The sequence below is a fragment of the Ursus arctos genome, unplaced genomic scaffold, assembly GCF_023065955.2.
Source record: "Ursus arctos isolate Adak ecotype North America unplaced genomic scaffold, UrsArc2.0 scaffold_2, whole genome shotgun sequence".
Classification (NCBI taxonomy): Eukaryota; Metazoa; Chordata; class Mammalia; order Carnivora; family Ursidae; genus Ursus; species Ursus arctos.
In genome coordinates, this window is record NW_026622874.1 from 80,898,843 (window position 1) to 80,919,514 (window position 20,672).

Genomic DNA, 20,672 nt, shown 5'->3' on the forward strand with positions numbered 1-20,672 from the left:
CCACACATGCAAGTGATGTAAAGACTGTGCTCCATTAAGCCCAGAGCCCAAAACATCATGTCTGTGCAGGGCACCTGGGCAATGCTTTTATGTCTGTCTATTGCACAATGTCACACTTCTTCTCAATGGCAGACCCCTGCTGCCCAGTTCTGTATGGTGAAACGAGACAGTCCACGAAATGGATGTCCACAGAAAGTTGAGGAATGTTCCTGTGTCCTCACTCAGGTTGATCCTTGCATTGCAAAGCCTCGTGGTACCTCCTCTACATCTTCTCCACCGACACATGTAGTCACACGATGAATACGCGCTACAACTCACATCATGCAATCCAGATCATCTTACCACAGGGTGGCGGAACGAGGGGCAGGGGAGGCCCGCATGTCGACCAAGGTGGAGGAGGCTGAGGTGGCCCACAGCCAATGAAGCCTGGTAAAGTTTGGTCCATAGGGCAGGGCATGCAGGTGGGCCGAGGAAACCCTCTCACATCTGGACCCACCTGCAGACAGACAGGAAAATAGTTTGGTGAGACAGACAGAAGTTGTAACACCAAGAGATGAAACCCAAAGAAAGAGCTCTCAGCATCTGCCTCCTTCTCCGATACCACGTTCCAGCAGAGCCGCATCCGTGCTAGAGCACTTGACCCCTCCCCACTGCTGCCAACTATAACAAGGGGGGAGAGGGGAATGGATATTACAGGAATAACCTACTGTCACCAAACATCACTAACCATGTCTGCCAATGGTCACTAGCAAGAAGTAGCATCTTCAAAGATGAAAAAGGAGCATGGCAAACTAGTGAAGGCAGGACACTCCAGACACGGAGGCATCGGGATCCTGGACAACACTTCATCTTTCCTCCTCAACCACACAGAATATTTTGGTTTGTTAACAAGAGAGAGAATGTGATGAAACTGCCCTTTCTTCTCAGGAATCCGAGCCACTCGAGGTGAATCCTTTGCCTGCAAGCCCCTGACTGTCCCCACGCTGCCTCACTTCCTGACACAAGGGTCTTCTGCTCTCTGCAGTTTCTGGCCATGGCCACAAACACACTTGAGGAATTAGGGGCCTGTGATCTGACAGGGGAATTGGAAAAGTGTTTTCCAAAAGGAACGTGATACCAATAACCCTTCTATAACTCAGCAGCTGTGCTTATCTTAAAACACAGTCACTCGGACATTTCAGCACACTGAGTTCCAGAGTAATTTTGTCCAATAGGAAATTCAGATGGGAAGCATAAGTTAGAGAATCCACAAAACTGTATATGCTTTCCGATGGAAAACTCGAGAACGTGTGATGAGAGAAGAAACCTGCTCTCACTGTGACTTAGGACCAAACGACCTGCTCCTAGAAGCCCAACCGAAGGGCTTGTGGGGCACCGGTCATGCAGATAATCGCTAACATCCCCCCTTCAGAAAGTGTGTGTCACAGTGTGTTTTGCGACACGACACTAACAGCTTTGATCATGCAAAATAGTTGTGGAAAGGGTACAAGGAGAGGGATTCTGTATAGCACGTTTACCAGCAGAAGTAAAACAGGGATGACTTACGAAACATGGCCTATCTAAGCACATTCCAAACCGCATAGCAGATAATAAAAAGTCGACGGAGAGCTTCCCCTGGTTTCCAGTCGTGAGGATGACCACAGACCTTGTCACAGGTTAATTATCTAACTGCAATACGAACACAATACCTATCGCACCTAAACCTACCCCGATGGGAGTCAGGCAGCCCAGAGACTTCAGTGTGCAGTGAGCTGTCATGTTCCTTGAGTTATTTCCCCGTTGTGCGCTATGGGTGAGCAGGGGTACACACACACACACACACACACACACACACACACACAGACACACACACAGTGTTCTGCCATCCTTCACACACACACACACACACACACACACACACACAGACACACACACAGTGTTCTGCCATCCTTCACCTGTAACCACCTGTGGCTTTGGGAGAGGCCCCCAAAGATGATGATTTGTAACGGAGAAGCCTGTCAGCCCCTGGGTGAGCCGCTTGTATTTTGAGAGGTGAACGACGCCACAGACAAACTGGACGACCCACCCAACAGACACAAGGCCAGGACACGGTGTTGCTCAAAATCGGAAGTTTCTGGAAAAAGTGGAAAAGGCCACGGTAGTTACCTTGTACATCCCAGGGTGTCTATTAGGCTCAGTGCCGTTGTTCCTCATGGGTGCCCCATCAGCTTCAGCATCAGACCAATGCCCTAGAATGCATGGAAGTTTATTCAGACTGTAATTGTGCAGAATTCAACCCAACCCTCCAAACCCTCCCCCACCACGTCCCACCTTCTCCCTCTTTCGGGTCCCTTCCTAGACACAGAGCATTTCCCTCATGTCTCTGCTGACCCCTGATGACAAGGGGGACACCTGCCCCTCCCCCTCGAGGAAGGGACCACCGTCCTCCATCTGCTTCAGGTGCTTTCATAGCTAAAGAAACAGCAGTAGACTGCTCCGGGGAAACCAACTACGAATGAATAAACCCTCAAAATGAACAGCATGCATTCTTCCTCAAGCCACAGGCTCATGGTTCAATCTTTCAGTCTACAGATGAGGCCTAGCATGTGTGACTGACTATTATGGAAATATTTAACAGAAGAAATGGAGTAGACTGATCGTATAGTCGGGAGCAAAGAAACAATAGGAGATTGAGAAGTAAAGCTGTGACATCATACTGATAACATTACAGGAGTAAAATGCACACATCTCACTGATAAATGCAGTACTGCAGATTGCAAAGAAAACCAAAATAAAGGAACCTCCATAAAGAGTAAATAAATGACTTTTTTTCAAATAGTCTTTTTCTTTTCTCAAAAACTCTTTACCACTGAGTCAAGGTGGGAAGGAAGCTGGGGCTCATGACTCCTCCAGGCCCATCTCTTCAGTTGGGCGGTGGTGGGGGGCAGGGGAGGTTCTGCAATGATGGGACGGGCGTGAGCTCCGCCTGTCACAGGGACAGGTGCCCTGCTGCCTGGGGGAATCTGAGGAAAACACCCACCTGTCACCCCTTCAGACAACCTGCTGTCCGTAGGTACTGCTTGTGATTCTCTCCAGGACACACAATGACCACCCACAGGAATGGGAAGGACACCGTGTGCTTTCCCAGCAGAAGTCAGGCTGCCCTGTTTCACAGCGCGCTCCCTACCTCTCCGTGGAGGGCTCCACATCTCAGGTCTTCCCAGCATCGCTTCCTGCCTCATGCATCCCTCAGGCAGCATCTGTCCTTTCATCATGCGCAGTCTTGAATACAGAGAAAGAGCAGACATCTATAAGAATTACATCACCACGTCCTCTACTGGACACCAAACAGTGTAGTTGTCACCCCTCAAAACACCCGTAAAAAGGCACATCAGACTCGCACACCTGTGTATCATGTAGGCGTTCTCCCTTCTCTGCTGCTGTATCTTCCGCTCCCAAACCCGAGCCTTGATCTGCGGGAGAAAAACCCACCCATCTTCAGTTGTGCCAGACTGTGCCCCAAATGGAGAGCAGGGAAAAGAAAACACTTACCCAATTCCCTACAGCATTCTTTTCATGAACTGCGATCTGAAAAAGCCAACACACCAAAAGCGCATGTTCAGGGATCTAAGGGCCACTTCCGTCCCCTGCAGGAGGCGCTAAGGGGCCTGTTGGGGCACAGCTCAGGTTACCTTGCGTTCAAAGGTGAGCTCTGCCTCCTGCAGCTGGTCTTGCATCTTTCCGATCTGTTGTCTGTCAGGTACAATTGCTTTCGTCAGATAAAGCCCAATATTGGGTGTGATTTTAAATCATCGGCCCATGTGGCCGTCCTCCAGTTATCTGTCCCCTCATCCAATTGATCCTGACACAGGAAACACTTCCACATGACTATACGTGGACAGCAGGATCAAAGCTATTGTCACATCCTTTCCTTACTCATTTCTCCACACATGCAGGGTTCAGAGTTGATATAATTTCCTTACCCGTTTTCAATCTTTCCCTAATTTATCACATGACAAGTATCTTTCGTCATGAAGCTCTATTCTCCTTTAACTTCTATCCTCGCCACGTTTGCCAGGGTTGCAAAGACCAGCGCCATCAGATGGCACTACCGTGTTTATGGGTAGGATTCATCCTACGACAAACTGCTTTCCTCAAGATGACCACCATTGACACCACAACCAGGGACTCTGGCGTGGAACAAGTTTCCACAGAGTCAGGCCAGCGCTGGTTATCAGGACATGTTTACTAACATGGTTGTTTTGCTCTTTCTAAAACTTATCTCTTTGGGTCTGTTAATTCTTTCTGGATATGTCCCCTGAATTTTTGTTTATATTACTTGTTGAGTCTAGACATTGTACAAAGGTGAAAAATACAAAGTAAACAAGGATTTCAGGAGCCGCTAGTATGGTGTCTGAACTCACTTGTACTTGTCTATTTCTTCTTTGGTTACTTTCAGATTTTCCTCGGCATCTGACAGCTGATTCTTTGTTGCCTCCAGTTCATAAAGTGTCTTTTCCAGCTTCCTAAAATGGGAAAGGTATATACATAGACCAGTAGCCAAGGTCCAGAATTTCTGCCGTTTTTCCTCCCAGCACACTTGCGGCCTAGATTTGAATGGCTTCCATAAATGCACAGACTGTGAACACCATCAGGGAAATGAACTGAAGGCCCCATTTAGGGCTAAAGAAAAATCAGATTCTGGCTCCTGCCACGTCCCCTGCAATCAGAGCTGTCTTTGTACTTCTCTACTTCAATTCATTCATCACCAAGTCACCAAATAACACTGCACTTTGTGCCCTCTCAGAATAGGTCTTTCTTTCTCTGAGATGGTGAAGGCTCATTTCAGTTCAAAGTGAGAAACTAGGCCTGAAAACTATTTGGATGAAGCAGGAGACCATCATTAGTCCTACACCTCCATGGGGAGCCCCGATCCTCAGACCAAGGCTGTGCCCGACACGGACAGCCCAAAAGGAAGCCTTCCAGAGTACGGCTTCATCAGCATGGTAACTCACTCCCAGACATCTCTAGGGTTTAGAAGTACAACCCCTGCTTCCTCCTTCAAAGATCCTGGTGGAGGAAAAGGCCAATCTTAGTGCTGACAGTATGTCCTGAAGTATAAAATGATGTGAACTGTCACACAGTCAGGGTGTTATCTCCAGGCAACAGATGTCAGATGGACAACTATCAACTGCATGGAGTCAACCTACTTTAACAGAGTCCACTGATAGTGAAAGCAGCAAAGAGCGATGCTTAGAAAGGCTGGTTTCCTGTGTCGCCCTCAGACTCTTTTGTTCATGGTGTTGATTTAAAGGGTTTCAATGTGATTCTTGATTTACTCAAGAATCACATGCAAAAAGACTCTTAGAAACTGAGACAAAAGCTCTAGACAGAGAAGGACTCATGCATTTGCTTCTGGTCTCTCAGGCAATCCTTCAGCACATGCTCTGTGGAGTGGCTGTAATGTAGTGGTTCAGCTGTGAGGTGTTGAAGAGAGAAAGGTGGTCAGGACACTGTACCTGCCCCAGAAAGAACTTACCAATGAACAGAACCAAGATGCCAGTGAGACAGAGCGGCCCCCACCCCCGGTGTGGGAAGGATTAGCACAAAGCTGAGTCTCCAGGGAAGAGGGGGAACAGTTTTGCTTTTCAGCATGAATGAGGGACTCTAAGGTCCTGAGAACTTTCTCCTCCTGAGGAAAATAGAGGAAGTACTGTACAAAAGTGGAAACTCGTGAGTGAATGCACCCAACTTCTAAGGAGCGCATGAAGAAACAGGAGAACCAGATGCAGAAGAAGGAAGCCCAGGAGAAAGCCAACCTGGCAGTGGGAGCCAAGCTCCCCAGGGCTCATCAATGAGTTCTGGAACAGGCAAGTGAACTGCAAAGAAACTGAACGACTTTATGAGCACAGCCTTAGAAGGAAACAAGTGCTGTTCAGGGTCAGCCAGCAAAGGTGAGCCCCTAGTGAAACTGCAGGCTTTGCTTGGGACGCAGGAGAGTTACACCTACAAAATCAGGTGGACAGGAAATACCCTGGCCTTCTTAGGATTGGGCCACAGTGAACGATTTTGGTTGTACACTGGATGAAGGGATCCAGTATTGCTGGAGCCCCAACCCACTTTCCACAAAGAAATTCCCATTGTTTCTGCAGCAAGAGAATTCCATTTTTCTCTACACATTCTTGACCCAAGTCTGGTACTGAACAAGAAACTGACTGAATTCAGGGCTGATGAGAACATGTGATGAGACTGAAACCAAAAGGACAATGTAGATGGACCCAGAGGGGATCCAGGTATCAAGCTGATTAGTGCTGGTACCTTCCCTCTTCTGCCCCAGTGAATCACACCACAACGTGTGACAAGCAGTTGGAACAGAAACAAAAATGCAGGTTGCACAGATCAAGGTAGGAAGGGCAGGTACTTCTACAGAATGCATTTGGCAAAAATACTCTAGATCCAATTCCCAACGAACTACAACTATCTAGCCTGGCTGCCACATAAATTCATACAACAGTGTTTGTGACGATTAACACAGGAATAGCTTACTCTTCGGCAGCCACTTTTCTTCGTTCAGAGAAATCCATCACGATACCCAATTTCTTCCTTAGCAGCTTCAATTCCACTTCCTTAGCTGCTTTCAAAGAACTCAGGGCGTTGCACTTCTGTTCCAGGACCTTTTTGCTTTCTGTAAAGGATGAGTTTTCTTTTGTATGAGTGGGCATGGGACCTGAGAATTTGGTTTTGTTGGGGAAAGGAGAAGGGCAAGACCTTGAAGGCAGGAAGGCATTCTTTGCCTTCCCAGTGCAAACTCATTGCCAGCATCTGGGGATTTCTTTCCCTAAAAATAACATACCCTTCAGTACACGTTTTTTGGACTCCAAGGCTCCCTGCTCTTCATCCTCCAATGCATCTTGGGCCTTAAAGACGGATATGAGGAAAGACATTCAAGAAATCATGATCACAGAACAATGTGAGTGCACCTAACAGAACGGGATCATGCAGTGCAACAAAGAAAGCCCTTGAGGCATAAATAGAACAAGGAGAAAGTAAGGAGACCCACACTTTTGTATACACACATATACACAAACACACACAAACACATATACCTAATTATATACATAAATTATATATGTACATATCTTCCCCTATTAACATTGAAAATTCTCTCTTCAGCATTGAGAGGAAGGGACTATACAATTTGGCTGGCTATCACCCTTCATAACTCAAGTATCTTGTGGGATTTTCTGCATATCTTGGAGGGCAGGGCTGAACGATGTGATAATTACCTAGCTGTGAAATAAACCATACTTCCTAGTCCTTGAAATAGCAGACCTCATCGTGATGGTCCTAAGTGAAATTCCAGCTCACTGTTCGGTAGGAGTTTCAGTTCCCAGATGCCCACTCTCTACTGTGGTAAACAGCAAGCGAATACGCTGCCCTCCCCTCACCCAATGACCAAAAGCCTCCCGAGCCACGTTAAGGTAAATCTCAACAGCCAACTCTTACCATGTCCTCATTCTTGACATTCTTCTCTCTCATAGCTTGCAACATAGTCCGCTTGAAATGAAGGGTGACACTTAAATTTGCATTAACCCGTTCAACCTTTCCGATGTTCTCCTTCAACAAAACATATTGAATGAGTAATAATAATTCATCACTTAGGGCACGTGGGTGGCATCTGGGTGTCGCAGTAGGTCCAACTCCTGCTTTCATTTTGGCTCCAGTCCCCACCTCAGAGTCATGGGACTGACCCCTGCGTCAGCCTACACACTCAGCATGGAGTCTCCTTGGGATTCTCTCTCTCCCTCTGCCCCCCTTCACTCGCTCTTTCTCTCTCGCAAATCAATCTTTAAAATAATAATAATAATAATAATAATAATAATAATAATAATAATTCATTACTTTTATTTCTGTTGTTAGAACACAATTCAGGCAAAGAAGGGATCCTTACCTTCAATTTAAGAATTTTGTCAGAGACAAACTGATGTTCTCTCTTCATTTCTGCGCGATGTTTCTTTCTTTCCCTGATCTATAAAATATACGAAAAGGGAATCAGAATTCAAAAATAGCAGAGTGTTAGGCAAAGCTATCTAACGCTGTGTGACTCCTTTCTCGGATAGAGAGGCAGTGCTCTACACTTGTGAAGCTTCTCTTGAATCGCGATCATTTGTGGGTCACGTGAAATAGGTCAATAGGATGAACTACCAGAGGGGGAAGTAACCAAAATGAAATCACAAAAAATATTTGAAAGGGCACTGATACCTTCTCCTCCCAAATGGATATTTCTTTAGCAAGTTCCCTGTTTTCATTTTTAAGCCGATGGATCTTTTCAGCTATTTGTTGTAAAGTAACTAAAAGGAGAAAAAAGAATTTCTAAGATAATTAGCAAAACCAGTGACATCGAATAATCCCACTGTAATAGCCCCAGAGACACATTCTTGGACACTTGGGTGTAACTAACTTGATAGCATTCCCATTGTGCCTGAAAAAGCAAGGTTTAGCAGCATTTGAAACCTAAGACAACCTATTTCAGGGAGATTCCTACTTAAAATGTTTTCAGAAATAGAGAAACACAATCAAATGTCTTCTATTTTTCTCCCATCTGTAAGCATCATTCTTGGAAAATTCAATCACTGCAAATACTTATGTCATCACCAGAGATGTAACAGAAAAATCAAGCATCCTTTCAACTAACATCTCTCTCCTCCAATGATTAAGGTACGTAAGTAGGTCCCTGCAAACAACCCAAAATGAACAAAACCATCCTTTGCTCCTGCTCAGCGCCACGTCTACTTCCAGGTCCTACTTGGAATTCCACACAAGGAAAGCTCAAAATGTCAACTGAGTGGCTACTCAAAGGCCTTCCATGACTTCCTGCTGCTCACAGATTGCCTTTCAGGAACCCCAGGCTGGGGGCTCTGGAGGACCAGATCTTTGGAATCAAACACACTTGGGTACACTCTCCATGTTACACAGAGTCTCTGGAGTGCCTGGTAACTCACACTCCCTGGAACACAAGGTTTTCTCAGCCCAACTTGAGAATGCCACCCTCCATCCTTAAGGGAAAACAACCCTCATGAAGCTCCCTATCACAAGTGGATAACACCTGTAAGCTCTAGAACACAGACTCCTCTAACAGGCACTTAATTCTCTCATCTTGGGGCACCTGGGTGCCTCAGTTGGTTAAGTGACTGCCTTCAGCTCAGGTCATGATCCCGGGGCCCTGGGATCCAGTCCCACATCCAGCTCTCTGCTCAACTGGGAGCCTGCTTCGCCCTCTCCCTCTGCCTTCCACTCTGCCTGCTTGTGCTCTCTCTCTGTCAAGTGAATAAACCAAATCTTTCAAAAAATAATAAGTCTCTCATCTTACCTCAAGTGCAGATTCTCTTCTATTGGCCCAATGTGAGTGCTCTCGTGCCCCGAGATCTCTCTTCTCACCACCACCACTGCTGCACTCACAGGGACAAACACCAGCATTCGAGGGTTTGCTAAGGGCCAGGCAGCCACCTCGGCCGTCAGACAGCACCATGGAATCACCACAATCCATGAGGCCCGGACACAATACATTACCACCCCTGGCACACGTTCCTTTCCACTCCTTCTCCCCTGGCAGGAAAGGCTCCCTCCACTTCAAACTCAAAAGCATGCTTTAAACCTCTCTTGTGACACACACTCTGCCTGGCAATACCTGTCTTCTTCTCCAAGTGTAGCCTGCTTGATAGACTCAGAGTGTTTTCTCATCGTCACATTTCACCAAGAGCCAGGTCATGGCAAAGTACCCACTCCAGACCTCAGGCTCCTATCCTCACTTGCCTCCTAAACTTCTCTCTGCAAAATTACACCCTTTTTGTTCTCCCTCCTCCCATGAGGTGTTCCTCCTCCTGGTCTCCTAAGAGATGGCAACACCCTCCACATTATCACTTAGACTCCACATGGAGAAGAGAAAGATTTTCAAGACTTAACAAGTCAATTAGACATCAGAAGTCACCACATTTATCCCTAGTCAAATTACACCCACATCAAACACCGGTACTGAGAATTTATTACAAAGAAAACTAAAGCCAGAAATCTTACCTTCATATTGTCGAGGGGCAATCTAAGAGTGGAAGAAACAAAATTAAGTTTGATGTCAAAACATATTACTAGAAAAAATCTACAGTTCAGATAAATACTGAAATAGTAATCCAAAGAAGTTACAGTAATCATTTTACTTAGCAGAATGAATTCACAGGATTAGAAAGAAGACAAAATTAGCATTTCTAACTATGAAACTCATCTATGACTTTCTCTGAGTCATCATAGTTCACAATTCATTTTTGATAAAGAGCACAAAGGTGTATAACTTACGTTTTACCTCAAAATCTATTCACATTCTATTAAATGAACGTTCACCCTATTCAATTTTGACAAGGGATCGGGTGGACATTTAAAAAATAATCATTAATTCATCGTTTCCCTAACTGTTTTGTAACCAATATCCACACTGAAGTTTAGAACCTGGGATTATTGTTCAATCCTGAAAGATATAAAATGGAAGGAAGGAAGAAAGAAAGGAAGGCAGGCCGGTAGGGAGGAAGGCGAACAAGCAAAAACTCTGAGAAAGATATGCTTCTTGCCTTCTCTAGAAAGCCTTTCTGAAATCTTACAAAGACTTGGCTATTTGCTGAATTCACATGCAGTTACAGCACACAAGGTGTTATGAATTTTCCCAGACTACTACAAATGGAGGGTCATCAAAAAGAAATGAAAGCTATCGACGAGAAAAAGAGTGGCACGTGGCGAGTGATGAAGCATGAGCAACAACAGAAATGACAGCTGATGTTTCGAAAAAGGGGAACCAGGCTCCCCAGAATCGAGTCACCCAGATAAATTATAGCTCAATAAAATCTAGGCAAGACCCCATTTTGACACCATTAACATATTTCCCCGTTCAAAAGTTTTACAGGATGATGAGAGGCTGAGGCCAGCCCCCAAATCTTGCCAGGATATTGGAATATCAGCACACTATCAACAAGCCAGTCATGATAATGTTGTTGGGGAATGTGCATCAGTGGAGGGCAAACAGAAAATCATGGCTATTCCATTAATTTCACGTGCTGCTTAGGAACCTCTGAGCTTCCGTGGCCCTTGTCACCCAGCCCCACTGGCGGGAAAAGTGAAAAGATGGATGGGGCACACCAAATACTTAATATTTTTGTTTTCTTTCTGAAGGGAAGCTTTCTCCATTGGCCGGGACAGGGAGAAAATTCCCATTTAGAAATAAACTCAAAAGTTTTCTGTTCTTCTCAGAAAGGTCTGCCCTCAAGTGAAATATGTCACCAGAGCCTAATTGGGGGTTTCCCAAAGACTAAGCAATAGAGCTGAGGGCAAATACTCAACTCCAGTGCTCTCTCCTCCCTGTCTCACCTGGGAGTAAACTCAGTCTAACCCCTAGCCAGTTAAGTAGAAAACATCACCCTAAAGTCCACTTATCTAAGTTTCTTTACTAGGACACAATACCTACCTTTCAACACAACCTTACAGGGCACACTACAGGTAAAAACCACAACAGCAAGCACTAGAAACACACTTCCCATGGCAGAGATGATGGGATTAAGCAGGCTAGGAATTACAAGTCCCTTCCATGTATGATACTGGATCTCAGAATAAAATGGACAATAGGAAGAAGAGATGGTGAATGTACACAGAGAGATGAAACTCTAAGATTTTAATGTAATTCTAGACAACAACACCATAGCAGAAATCAAGAATGCCTTTGATGGGTTCCTTAACAGACTCAACATACCAGAGGAAAGAATCATTGAGCCTAAAGAAATTCCAGTAGAAAATTCCAAAAGAGAACACAAAGACAAAAATTACAAAGACGGCACAGAAAATCCAAGACTAGTGGGACAAATACAAAACATGTAACACACAAATTATAGGAATACCTATTCCTACAGGAGAGAAGGGAGAGATATTTGAAGCAATGACTGAGGATTTTCCAAAATTAATATAGTCACCAAATCACAGATCCAGGAAGCTCAAACATCGAAAGCCAGATAAATACCAAAACAAACACACAAACAACTAACAAACAAAAAACACTAACAATGCCTGATCTAGACTATTCAGCTACAGATCATTAAAGACAAAGAAACAATTCTGGAAATCTGGAGCAGGGGTTGGGCTAGGTGTCTGAAGGAGGTGGAGGGGAGCAATAACACCTTACCCAAGAGGAACAAGGATAAGAACTACATCACACTTCTCAGAAACCATGCCATCAAGAAGGACAAAATGTTTACAGTGTTAAAAGAAACATCAAACTAGAAACCCGGCCATTGAAATGATCCTTCAAAACACACTACAGGGTAAGGAAAACTGTCAGGGGTAGTGACAGTCATTACTTCAATGGTAAAGGGGTCAATTCTCCAAAAAGACATAACAATTTCTAATGTGCGTGCATTAACAACAGAGAGTCAAAGTACATGAGGCAGAAACTGAAAATATTGCTGGTGGGAATAGATGAATCCACTCCTACTGCTGGAGAATTCAAAATCCTCTTATTGGTCATTGACAGATCCAGCAGATACAGAAGTTCCATGAGAACACAGGTGAACTGAACAGCATCACCAATCCACGGCATCCATTAACATCTGCAGAATACTTCATTCAACAACAGAAGTACAGACATTCTTCACAATCTCCCATGGAAAAGTCACTGAGAGAGGCCATATTTGGGGCCATAAGATACATCTGAACAACCAAAGGAATAGAAATCACAGGAAGTATGTTCTCAGGCCACAAATGACTCAGACTAGACATCAAGAACAGAAAGATAGCTGGAGAATGACCAAACAATGGAGATTAAACAACACACTTCTGAAGAACACATGGGTTGGAGGGTAAGAGGAGGGAAGGGTGAAAGAGGTGAAGGGGATTGAGAGTACACTTATTGTGATGAGCACTAAGAAATGTATAGGATTGTTGAATCATGTTGTACACCTGAAACTAATATTACACCGTTTGCTAATTATGCTTGAACATAAAGAAAAACACACGTATGGATCAAGAAGGCACCTCAATAGAAATTTAAAACTATTTTGGCCAAAGCAACCTTTTTCATGACACATCTCCAAAGGCAAGAGAAACAAAAGATAAAATGAACTTGTGGGACTTCATCAAGATAAAAAGCTTCGGCACAGCCAAGGAAACAGTCAAAAAAACTAAGAGGCAGCCCACAGAATGGGAGAATATATTTGCAAAGGATACTACAGATAAAAGACTGGTATCCAAGATCTGCAAAGAACTTCTCAAACTCAATAGGCGGGAAACAAGTAAACAAATCATAAAATGGGCCGAAGATATGAACAGACACTTTTCCAGTGAGGACATACAAATGGCTAACAGACACACGAAAAAATGTTCAAAATCATTAGCCATCAGGGAAACTCAAATCAAAACCACACTAAGATACCACCCTACGCCAGTTACAATGGCAAAAACTGACAAGGCAAGAGACAACAATTGCTGGAGAAGATGTGCAGAAAGGGGATCCCTCCTACATTGTTGGTGGGAATGCAAGTTGGTACAGCCACTCTGGAAAACAGTGTGGAGGTCCCTTAAGAAGTTAAAAATTGAACTACCCTATGATCCAGCCATTGCACTACTGAGTATTTACCCCAAAGATACAAACATAGTGAAGAGAAGGGCCATATGAACCCCAATGCTCATAGCAGCATTGTCCACGATAGCCAAATCGTGGAAGGAATCGAGATGCCCTTCAACAGATGACTGGATTAAGAAGTTGTGGTCCACATATACAATGGAATATTACTCCGCTATCAGAAAGAACGAATTCTCAACATTTGCTGCAACATGGACGGCACTGGAGGAGATAATGCTAAGTGAAATAAGTCAAGCAGAGAAAGACAATTATCATATGGTTTCTCTCATCTATGGAACATAAGAACTAGGATGATCGCTAGGGGAAGAAAGGGATAAAGAAAGGGGGGGTAATCGGAAGGGGGAATGAAGCATGAGAGACTATGGACTCTGAGAAACAAACTGAGGGCTTCAGAGGGTAGGGGAGTGGGGGAATGGGATAGGCTGGTGATGGGTAGTAAGGAGGGCATGTTTTGCATGGTGCGCTGGGTGTTATACGCAACTAATGAATCATCGAACTTTACATCAAAAACCAGGGATGTACTGTATGGTGACTAACATAATAAAAAAAAAATTAAAGAAAATAAAATACTGTGTAATGTTCCAAAAAAAAGAAATTTAAAACTATTTCAATCTAGGTGATAATCAAAATTGACATTATTAGAGGGAAATTTTTAGTGCTGAATGGATATAAAAATGTCCAGTGACTATAAAATTTTCTGCTTATTTATGAATAAAAGTATATCAGGTACTTTGGTATACTTACAGCGAGGACGGTTCTCCAGATGTAAATGAGAAAGGCACAAATGCCCAAATAGCCAGTAAGAATGGCAAAGTTCCACAGAACTCCAGCCCCATCAAGGCCGAGAATGAAACGGTCAGGCACAACGTGGACAAGCTGAAATAACATTTGAGATAATGAAGAATCTCAACGACATTCACAATGTATATGTCACAAGGAATCAACTTCACAGACTCCCCACCAGCCTCCAGGAAGTAAGCACACCTCTCAACTGCCTCCTCCTGGAGGAGAAGGAGCACAGAGGGATTACAAAGGAGCAGGGGCCAACTTTGGGGACTGATGAGTGTGTTTGCTCTCTTACTTGGTGATGGTTTCATTGCTGCTTACCTATGTCAAATATCAACAAACTGTATTCTTTAAAAAGATGTTGTGATCATACAACATGGAAGCTGCAGGAAAAATCTAATAGGCAAATCTTAAGAGATTTTATTTTCCCTACAAGCACATTGCAGATATTTTTTCTATAGCTAATAGAACTTAAGAATTTATAAGTCAAAATAAAATAGACAATGCAAGTAAATGTAAACTTAGAGTAGGTAAGAAGTCAGTGACTTCTATTGTACATCCATGAAGGACCTGGATAAACTCCTTTGGAACATTTCAAAAAATACACCCAACATGTATGGAAAAACAAGAGAAAGCAAGAATAAAACATGTACTAGAGATAAAAATGAGAATGTTATATGGACAGATGTTCAGATAAGGACATAAGTGAGACAGACAGGAGGTTTCTCATTAACTCATTAATATAACATGGGATTGTTATTCCAACAAAAATAAATTATAGTTATTGTTTGGTTTCTGAAAACATTGATGTTTTCTTTCAATGCTCACTTTGCTTCTGAATCACAGTCCAAAACATCAGATTTCTGAAGTACATAAAGATTTGCATCATCAGGTGATCTTGTATATTTTGAGGATATCTGTGAGGTTTTAGTTACTCGAACACCTATCTCCAAAAAGCCAATGAAAGGAATCCATGTTCCTATTTCTTAGTATTGTAACTAAATCAGTCAGTAGCAATTATAAAATTTAACTTTTTAAAGAGAGAAAACATTAAAATAAAAGATTGCATTTATTTATTTGAAAGAGAGAGAGCATGAGCTGGGGGAGGGGCAGAGGGAAAGGAGGAAGCCGACTGCCTCTGAGCAGGAAGCCGGACAGGGCTCAATCCCAGGACCCTGGGATCATGACCCAAGCCTAAGGTAGACGTTTAACTGCATGAACCATCCAGAGGCCCCTGAATTCTAAAAGAATACTAAATTCCTAGAGATGGACCCCAAAATAAAGAACACATCTCATTTTACAAAAACTAGAGTTATAAGTATTTCAGGAGAAAAGACGTTCACGATGCAATTTGTACTAACTCACACCAAGCTTGAATTTTGTGCAAACACAACTCTCTAGAAAGTAGCCCTGAAATCTATAACATTTCCATCTTTAGCCCTCACTGCTGAGGTCAGGAAAATGTGTGCTGGTGGAAACATACACTGTCTTTGAATAGCCACTGTCTGAAAGACAGCAGTAGCTGTCAGCACTATGGTTGATCACGGGGATCAATTGCACACAAGACAGAGGCCATCTTGTCATGAATGTAAAACACCCCCAGTCGTGGGCACTCGGTACATCTGGCAGCTGTCTGGATGCTGACCAGCAGCTGACTCTTAACTGGATGACATCCAATGGGGCCAATAACACTAGGTTTTCAGAGACAGTGGCCATGAGCAGGTGGAGGTGGGAAATGCAAGACCAGTTAGTTTATGCAAGAGCCCAGAGATGAGGCAGGGTGAGAAAGCTGAACTGATGCAGTTGAGATGATGACTGGGTAGAGGGGAATAATTCCAATCAAGACTACCAAGAAATGTCCTCCTTTGAAGACTCAAAAGAAACAGAACAGAGTCTATTTTGACTGGAGGTATTTGTGTGGAATGATTCTGCCTCAATATAAGGATCCTTCCTGACTACTGACACTTTCCAGATCTCTCTGTAAGAATCTGGTGCAAGCCGATCTAAAGAAGTCTACTTATTTCTAGGGGTGTTCCCTGTCTGTCTCTTTCTTTCTTTCTCTCCTGAGGGTACAGGTTTTACTTTTTAATGACAAAATGAAATATTCACACTGGAAACCAGGTATTTCTTTATATTTGGACAATCCTAAGGACGTTCAGGACCTTTTTACTTTGGGGAAATCAACACTCTGTACATACTTGGCCTAAGAAAGGACGACAACTCATTCACTTCCTGATCCCACCACTCCTAGTGATTTTCCCATGACAAATGTCTCAGCAGAATAAGGTCACTTAGTGTCTGCTGGGCGTCTCAGGGCTCCCATGGACCTGGTGGGACACAGAGTCCCTGGGGACAGCCTCCAAGACCAGAAGGAAAGGGCTGACTCAGAACTTGTTAAAAGTCAACAAACCAGGAAGCATGGAGCACAAAGGACATTTCACTTTTTTTTTTTTAAAGATTTTATTTATTTATGTGACAGAGTGACAGAGAGACAGCCAGTGAGAGAGGGAACACAGCAGGGGGAATGGGAGAGGAAGAAGCAGGCTCATAGCGGAGGAGCCCGATGTGGGACTCGATTCCGGTACGCCGGGATCACGCCCTGAGCCGAAGGCAGATGCTTTAACGACTGCGCTACTCAGGCGCCCAGGACATTTCACTTTTTAACACTCTAGTCCCAACACCAATGCTTGAGATATCTTTGTTCCCAGGGCTGCCAAACTCCACAAATATCAACAATGTGCTGATAGGAAAACAAACTACACATAAGATGGACCCTAAACTTACAAGGCTTGAAGCAGCAGCTTCACCGGGCTTCCAGAAGCCAGTCTAATACCCATAGTTCCTATTAAATTCGAGTTCCTGACATTTTTAAGGACAATTTTAATGAGATATAATGTACATATCATCTAAGCCCCCTCTTTAAGACAAAGAGCTCAATGGCTTTTCGTATCTTCACAAATCCTTCCTTCTTGACACCATAAACCTAGTATTTTCAGGTTTCCATCCTGCCAGCACTGTGGTTTTTGGACCAAGCAGCGCAGACAGGGTGTAGAACTTGGTGTGGACAGTTGTGGCCACAACCCCTTCAGGCTGACCGAGAAACCTGCCCTGTGGTGCTCGGTCTTCAGGGAAATGTGAAGGTCTTCTGAAGTTCCCATCAAGAACCCCAGGAAAAAGCTGTTATTTAACCACCGTGTCAAAGAACCCACTAGGAAGGAAGACACTACCAGCAGCTTTGGGGCACCTGGGTGGCTCAGTCAGTTAAGTGACAAAGTCTTGGTTTGGATCAAGTCGTGATCTCATGGTCCTGAGATTGAGCCCCTCTTTAGGCTCTGGGCTCACCACACAGCTGGCTTGGGATTCTCTCTGTCCCTCACCCTCTGCCCTTCCCTCTGCACCTGTGCCCTTTCTCTCTCTCAAATAAATCAAATCTTAAAAAAAAGAAAAGAAGGAAGACACCACTGAAGTGCCATGTTTACTCACATTTGGGTTTGGGTAACTGGGACATTGGAGCAAGAGAAGCCAGAAGAGCAGCCTCTGCATCTTCATCTCCTGGCGCTTTCAAGGGGTGCTGGGGCACCAGGGAGGAGGTGGAGATCGGGGGTGGTGTGGGAGTGGGGGTGGGTGGGGTAGGGAGTGGTGGGAGGGGATAGGGTGGTAAATAGGGATGGGGGTAAGGTGGAAATAGAGGGTAGGATTGGGGAAGGCGTTTGTCAGGACAAGAGGAGGTCTGGGACAGTGTCAGGGTCAGATCAAGTACTCAAGGGGAGGCAGGAGGGTTCAGAAAGGTTAGTAGGTCAGCAGGTTAGTAAATCACTAGGTCAGCAGGATACAGTAGCAGGTTAAACGATTGGAGGAGGATCCACCTTCTTCCAAGCCTTAACCTGACTGAAGGTATCCTTAGCAACACAGAGGCTGTATACTTTCTCTCGACCAATCAGCTGCCTTTGCCCCTGGTACATCATAATGGACACCCCGTGTGACCTCGTTTGTAAGTATCCCCTTCCCAACTGTCGTCTCACCACACACCATCCCAACGACAGGTCTTCTCTGGAACGTTGGCAGACCTTCTTGTTTCTGCTCCCTCCCAACCCAGGTCCCTGTTCCCTCTTTTTTTCTATTTTTTATTTATGTATTTATTTATTTAATTTTAATGTTTTTTAATTATATTATGTTAGTCACCATACAGTACATCCCTGGTTTCTGATGTAAAGTTTGATAATTCATTAGTTGCGTATAACACCCAGTGCACCATGCTATACGCGCCCTCCTTACTACCCATCACCAGTCTATCCAATTCCCCCACCCCCTCCCCTCTGAGGCCCTCAGTTTGTTTCTCAGAGTCCATAGTCTCTCATGCTTCATTCCCCCTTCTGATTACCCCCCATTCTTTATACCTTTCTTCCCTCAGCGATCATCCTAGTTCTTATGTTCCATAGATGAGAGCAATCATATGATAATTGTCTTTCTCTGCTTGACTTATTTCACTTAGCATTGTCTCCTGCAGTGCCGTCCATGTTGCAGTAAGTGTTGAGAACTCGTTCTTTCTGATAGCGGAGTAATATTCCATTGTATATATGGACCACAACTTCTTAATCCAGTCATCTGTTGAAGGGCATCTCGGTTCCTTCCACGATTTAGCTATTGTGGACAATTCTGCTATGAACATTGGGGTGCATATGGCCCTTCTCTTCACTACGTCTGCATCTTTGGGGTAAATACCCAGTAGTGCAATGGCTGGGTCATAGGGTACCTCAATTTTTAACTTTTTAAGGGACTTCCACACTGTTTTCCAGAGTGGCTGTACCAACTTGCGTTCCTACCAACAATGTAGGAGGTTTCCCCTTTCTCCACATCCTCTCCACCAATTGTTGTTTCTCGCCTTGTTATTTTTGCCATTCTAACTGGCATAAGGTGGTATCTCAGTGTGGTTTTGATTTGAGTTTCCCTGATGGCTAATGATTTTGAACATTTTTTCATGTGTCTGTTAGCCATTTGTATGTCTTCATTGAAAAAGTGTCTGTTCCTATCTTCTGCCCATTTTATGATTTGTTTCTCATGTATTCAGTTTGAGAACTTCTTTGTAGATCTTGGATACCAGTCTTTTATCTGTAGCATCATTTGCAAATATATTCTCCCATTCCGTGGGCTGCCTCTTAGTTTTTTTGACTGTTTCCTTGGCTGTGCAGAAGCTTTTTATCTTGATGAAGTCCCACAAGTTCATTTTATCTTTTGTTTCTCTTGCCTTTGGAGATGTGTCATGAAAAAGGTTGCTTTGGCCGATGTCGTAGAGGTTGCTGCCTATGTTCTCCTCTAGGATTTTGATGGATTCCTGTCTCACATCGAGGTCTTTCATCCATTTGGAGTTTATTTTTGTGTATGGTGTGAGAGATTGGTCAAGTTTCATTCTTTTGCATGTAGCTGTCCAATTTTCCCAGCACCATTTATTGAAGAGACTGTCTTTTTTCCACTGGATGTTTTTTCCTGCTATATCAAAGATTAGTTGCCCAAAGAGTCGAGGGTCCATTTCTGGAGTCTCTACTCTGTTCCATTGGTCTATGTGTCTGTTTTTGTGCCAGTACCATGCTGTCTTTGTGATCATAGGTTTGTAGAACAGCTCAAAATCCAGCAATGTGATGCCCCCAGCTTTGTTTTTCCTTTTCAACAGTTCCTTGGCGATCCGGGGCCTTTTCTGGTTCCATACAAATTTAAGGACTATTTGTTCCAGTTCTTTGAAAAATGTCATCAGTGTTTTGAGCGGGATAGCAATGAAAGTGTAGATTGCTCTGGGTAGCATGGACATTTTAACTAGGTTAATTCTTCTGATCCATGAGCATGGAATAGTTTTCCATCTTTTTGTGTCTTCCTCAATGTCTTTCAAGAGTGACTTATAGTTTCTAGAATATAGGCCCTTTACGTCTCTGGTTAAGTTAATTCCAACGTAACGTATGGTTTTTGGTGCTATTGTAAATGGGATGGATTCCCTAATTTCTCTTTCTTCAGTCTCAGTATTTGTGTATAGAAATGCAACTGATTTCTGAGCATTGATTTTGTATCCCGCCACATTACTGAATTGCTCTATAACTTCTAGTGGTTTGGGAGTGGATTCTTTTGGGTTTTCCATATAGAGTATCATGTCATCTGCGAAGAGAGACATTTTGACTTCTTCCTTGCCAATTTGGATACCTTTTATCCCTTTTTGTTGTCTGATTGCTGTTGCAAGGACTTCTAGTACTATGTT

General features: G+C 43.8%; 1 protein-coding gene across 3 annotated transcripts in view; it reads right to left on the reverse strand.

Moving 5' to 3' along the window:
* Window positions 1-1,826: 1,826 nt before the first annotated feature.
* Window positions 1,827-20,672, reverse strand: part of LOC113270720 (uncharacterized) — a 157,598-nt gene continuing 138,752 nt past the window's right edge. Inside the window, exons 27-39 of one of the 3 annotated variants that reach the window (XM_057315286.1) lie at window positions 14,390-14,521; window positions 10,054-10,075; window positions 8,242-8,330; window positions 7,931-8,008; window positions 7,486-7,596; window positions 6,833-6,896; window positions 6,526-6,664; window positions 4,404-4,505; window positions 3,672-3,732; window positions 3,532-3,567; window positions 3,385-3,452; window positions 3,167-3,261; window positions 1,827-2,228 (exon numbers count right to left, since the gene is read on the reverse strand). In XM_057315286.1, coding sequence (XP_057171269.1) covers window positions 2,098-2,228; window positions 3,167-3,261; window positions 3,385-3,452; window positions 3,532-3,567; window positions 3,672-3,732; window positions 4,404-4,505; window positions 6,526-6,664; window positions 6,833-6,896; window positions 7,486-7,596; window positions 7,931-8,008; window positions 8,242-8,330; window positions 10,054-10,075; window positions 14,390-14,521 — 1,128 coding nt within the window. In that variant the 3' untranslated portion in view covers window positions 1,827-2,097. Of the gene's footprint in view, window positions 2,229-3,165; window positions 3,262-3,384; window positions 3,453-3,531; window positions 3,568-3,671; window positions 3,733-4,403; window positions 4,506-6,525; window positions 6,665-6,832; window positions 6,897-7,485; window positions 7,597-7,930; window positions 8,009-8,241; window positions 8,331-10,053; window positions 10,076-14,389; window positions 14,522-20,672 lie in introns of those variants that run through there. The other 2 variants (XM_057315287.1, XM_057315288.1) reach the window with 2 other exon arrangements.